At 47.4% G+C, this 5,043-nt stretch overlaps 1 protein-coding gene across 1 annotated transcript; it reads left to right on the top strand.

The window, feature by feature from the left end:
* The first annotated feature begins 3,893 nt into the window (after positions 1–3,893).
* Positions 3,894–4,745, top strand: LOC118516688. Its single transcript, XM_036062634.1, has one exon. The coding sequence runs from the start codon at positions 3,894–3,896 to the stop codon at positions 4,743–4,745; it is 852 nt and encodes a 283-aa protein (XP_035918527.1).
* Positions 4,746–5,043: the final 298 nt, after the last annotated feature.

Raw genomic sequence — 5,043 nt, 5'->3', positions numbered from 1 at the left:
TGCACACCAACAGGCACAACTTCTTCTTCCGTGCACACCACCAGCACATCAGCAGGTGGATTTTTTCCCGTGCACCATCTACGCATGCGCAAATTTCTACCCGTGTACCTGTCTGGAAAAAACCCGTTAGCGTTACAAATTTCCCCCGTACCCGTCAACGTAGACCACATATATTCTCGCTTTCTACCTCCCCCACCATCCTTAGCGAAATATTATCTCAAGCTCCGTAGATCACCCGTAATACCATCTTCCTTCCCACTCTCGTTTTGGAAAGTCCAACCTTCTGTTAAAATAACTGTCCCGTTGAATTCAAATCTGAACAAATTTAACCAAAACATCTTTTAAATCCTCAAACTCGCGTTAATCCTTTCAACATTGCTTTTTCCCATAAATCCATATCCAAACCACCTAATTAACAAATTAGCAAAATAAAAATAGTTGTTTGATAAAGAGCAAACAAAACCCGCCAAAGTCCACCTAACCCTCTCAACAAGCCCGTTATCCACGTTTTGTAGTGAAGTGGGAGGCCTGCGTGTCTGTCGATTACCTCAAGGAACTTTGATTAATTTTCTTCTACAATTAAACTTCCGCTTTGTCGACAGTCTTGCGTAGAAGCCAATTTCGGAACGGCCTTCTGCCAATCCAGTCCCGCTAGTGTTGATTCAGTGCCGTGTGTTTTGCCGCCGGGATAATTGTGATAGTGAATTGATTGCCGTGCTTTTAATTAAGTTGCCTTCTGCGACAATTGCCGTCGGTTTTTGTGTTAAATTAGTTTTGAAGTATCTCTTAAAATCCCTCGACGGCAAAATTTTATGTTGTGGTTTAATTAAGTTGCCTTCTGCGACAAAGTTCCGACGGCTTTTTGCATTTGATTAGTTTTCGATTGTTTTCTTAATTCGCCCGTTGGAACAGGTTTTTTAATTGTGATTTTTATTAAGTTGCCTTCTGCGACATTCTTCCGACGGCTTTTGAGTTAGATTTTCGTTTATTAATTCCCGTCGGAAGTGCTCTCTCTTATTTGATTAATTAATTTAATTTCTCTTTTAATCGCCTTCTGCGAACCACGGCTTGCGTTAATTGAATCAGCGGCGTTGCGTTACAAATTTTCTCCGTACCCGTCAACGTAGACCACATATTTTTTCGTCTTCTATCTCCCCCACCATCCTTAGCGAAGTATTATCTCAAGTTCCGTAGATCACCCGTAAAACCATCTTCCTTCCCACTCTCGTCTTGGAAATTCCAACTTTCTGTTAAAATAACTGTCCCGTTGAAGTCAAATCTAAACAAATTTAACCAAAATCTATTAAATCCTCAAACTAGCGCCAATTCTCTCAACATTGTTTTTCCCCATAAATCCATATCCAAAACCCTTACTTAACAAATTAGCAAAATAAAAATAGTTGTTTGATAAAGAGCAAACAAAACCCGCTAAAGTCCACCTAACCCTCTCAACAAGCCCGTTTTCCACCTAATAAACATATAAGTGTTCCCAGCATAAGACTTTATAATTGTGCCAATCAAAATATCACTTAAATTATCCCCCTATCTATAGCAGGCTTTTCCACACAATAGATCCCCCCTTCATTATCATTACTATTACTTTATTGATAACGGTTAAAACTCTCCGAATACAAGCCCTTTCCGTTATTACTCAATCATTACTACGCATCCCTCGCCTTCCAGAATTTTCCTTCTTTTTTACTAGAGGGAACTCTACTCTCTCTCTCTCTCTTTTGCTCTCACTTCTTTTCTATTTTTTTTATTAAAAAACCACCCTTTCGTTATCCACAGACATCCAAAAAGCAAATATCTTCCTTCACCACTTTAGGGAATTCTTCTCTCTCTATCTCTCTCTCTCTCCCCCCATTTACCCAGATCACCCACTCTGTTCCAACTGACACATGAAATAGCGATTATCCCTCTTCCAACAAGATTTCCTTTCTTGTCTTGTGGGGAATTATATTTTGACTCAATTTTCAATCGGAGGCAATTTTTCTGCATTAACCAACATATAAATAGCAATTTTCCATCTCTTAGCGAATTTCTTTTCTTTTCAGCGATTTTATTCCTTCTTGCCTGCGATTTTCTTTCTGTTAAAGATTTCTCCATCATTTTGAGCCTTTTACTTTTGTTCTTTCTTTCGTGCGATTTTTTTGATTTCTAGCGATCTTTTCTATCTGTTCGGCAATTTTCTCCCTTCTTGTGTACATTTAAATTTCATTCAAGCGATTTCCCTTTCCTTTTCTGCAATCCTCTCCATTTCTTGTCGTGTAGGGAATTATTCTCTCTCTCTTTCTCTCTCTTCTTTCTTCTCACTCTCACTCGTTCTCCAAATAATTTGGGCCATTTATTCAGCTTCAACTGGCATCATACAGCGATTTTCCTTCTTTCAGCAATTTTCTGTTTCTGCGATTTTTCTTCTTGCATACGATTTTCTTCCGGTTTAGCGATTTTTTTCCTTTCTTTTCAGTGCTCTGCATTCATCTCATCTGCGATTTCTTTCTCTTTAGCAGTTTTCTTTCTTCTTAGCGTTTGCTTCCTTCTTGCCTTTGATTTTCTTTCTTTTAGCGACTTCTTTCTTTTTAGCGTTCTTTCTTCCTTTCCTTCTGCTTTTTTCCCTCTTTTTAGCAATTTTCTCTTTCTTTTTGTGACCTTCTTTCTTTCCAGTCTGCGATCTCTCTCTTTCTCGTCCGGTAGGAAATTCCTTTTCTTTCTTTTCGTTCTCTCTCTCTCTCTCTCCTTTTTCTTTTTCTCCCATCATGCCGACTATCACCAGAAGCGCCTCCAAGACAAGACTAACGGCATCCCCGGGTCGGCTGTCGGCACCACGCCGCATAGCCACCCGACGACACTCGACGATTGGAGGTGTATCACCACTCCCGATAACCACCAGACAGGAAACCCTGTACACCCGACGGATGACGCGAGGCCCAATGCCGACCGGGGCTGCCCTCACGACAGCTGGAACTTCTGCATCTGCGAGAAGAACCCTAGTTGGGGTGAGCATGGTACGCCGGTCGACATTGCAGCCGGTTATCGAGGTGGACACAGACGCAACCGACAAAACACCGACTGGACAAACGATAGAGACTTTCCTCGAGCGATACCCTGCTGGCGGCCGACGGGTCAATCCGGTGGAGCGGGCAAGTGCTATGTTGACTGGTTTCGTGCGTACTATACGCGACGGCCAGAAAACTAGGGGCTTCTCTGCGCTGCCGAGGGACTGGGAGGCCGCCATCAGGTCCGTCCTCGTAGTACTGGCCGAGGTAATCGACGATAACAAAACAATGACCACGACAAAAAACACTTCGACATCGACTGACCCAGCCGAGCCTCTGACATGTGTGGAGGGGAGCGAGCTAGACCTTGTCGGGGGACCCGAGGAGCGGGGAGCCGAGGGAGATAAGGAGGTGGTGGCCGAGCCCCCAAACATGGAGGCCATGCCGCCCATTCCACCTCCAGCGGTTCCGCTGCCCCCGGGAATCTCGATGAACGAGCTTGCACTCACTCTGCACATGGCGGAGATAATCAGTGAGGCTAATACGGAACTCTTGAGGAAAATGGACAGCCTAACAAAATTGGCAAAAGCAATAGCAACAGGACAACAACCACATGACATAGGCACAACGACCGACTTGGCTAGCGAACAAGAACAAACACCAGACATCCCTCCAACCACAACGGACATCCCTCAGACGACAGACGACGCCACAACATCTGCAAAAACCGGACTGGAAACTAAACGCAGCAAGAAAAATAAGAAAAAGAACACCACGACCTCCACCCAGAAAAACGGGACCGACACGGAAAAGAAAAAGGACAACAAAAACGCAAACGGACAAACCCAGATCAAGGACAAGTCTCACGAACCCGAGGCCGAATGGACAAAGGTCATGAGCAAGCAGGCGAAGCGACGGGCTCGGAAGCAGCAACGCAAGCAGGAGGCCGCGGTCATTGCAGCAGCACAGTTACAAAAGCCGCAGCCGGAGCAGCAGCAGCCACCGAGGGAGCAACAGTCACCAAAACGCAGCAGTAGGCAGCCGGACGCGCTGGAGGTGGAAACCATCAACTCCACCACCCAGAAGGACATCATGCGTATTCTGCAGGAAAAGCTCGGGGATGACCGGCAGAAGGTCGTGCGCACGAGGACGAACTTCCAGGGGAATATTCTTCTGGAACTCTCCTGCACAGACCACGCGGAAACCCTGGAAATGTGGAAGAGGGTATCGGCTGCGCTGGAGGACAAGGCAAAAGTCCGACCAAGGACCCCCACAACCAGGCTGATCTGCACCAACATCCCCCCAAGCAGCTCAAACGAGGAGATCGCCACGGACCTGAGCGCCGCCCTGGGAGTGACGCTGTACGCGGAACAGATCAGCACCGCCAATTCCAGCTACGGAACGCTAGTAGCGTTCTTCGGCTGTCCGGAAGCGGCGGTTACAGATGCGGTTCTGCAAAATCAGCACGTCATCGGGTTCAGTCGGTGCTGTCGGCTGAAGAAGGTGGAGGCGAAGCGCCAGTGCTACCGCTGCTACGAGTACGGTCACATTGCGTCCCACTGCCGTGGAAAGGACCGGTCGAGCAAATGCCATCGCTGCGCAGAACCAAAACACACGGGACAGTGTGTTAAGGAGCGGAAGTGCCTAGTCTGCAAGGGCCCGGAAGCAATCGGGCACTCGTTTGGACAGCGCCAGTGCCGCCAAGTAGGAGACGTAGTACCTTCACGGCCCAACCGGCGCGCCTAAGGTCCTCCAACAGAACCTGAACCACAGCCAGCTGGCCCAGGACATGCTGCTGCAGACGGCCCGGACGGAGGGCCACGACCTCTTGCTGCTCTCAGATCCATACCGGATCCCAGAGAACAATAGCAACTGGGTGGTGGACCCGACGGGCAGAGTCGCAGCGGTTTCAACAGGAAGATACCCCATCCAGCGCATCATCGAGAACCGGCGGGACAGCTTCGTCGTGGTGGAGATGCGCGGCATTGTGTTCTGCTCTGTATATCTACCTCCTGTGGGTCCCAATGCGACGATAGAAGACTAC

This window comes from Anopheles stephensi, unplaced genomic scaffold (genome assembly GCF_013141755.1).
Source record: "Anopheles stephensi strain Indian unplaced genomic scaffold, UCI_ANSTEP_V1.0 ucontig373, whole genome shotgun sequence".
In the NCBI taxonomy this organism is placed as follows: domain Eukaryota; kingdom Metazoa; phylum Arthropoda; class Insecta; order Diptera; family Culicidae; genus Anopheles; species Anopheles stephensi.
This window is presented reverse-complemented; position numbering and strand designations above follow the sequence as displayed.

Excerpts from the sequence above, each read along its gene's own strand:
- LOC118516688 (XM_036062634.1), top strand. The coding sequence starts at position 3,894 with ATGAGCAAGCAGGCGAAGCGACGGGCTCGGAAGCAGCAACGCAAGCAG.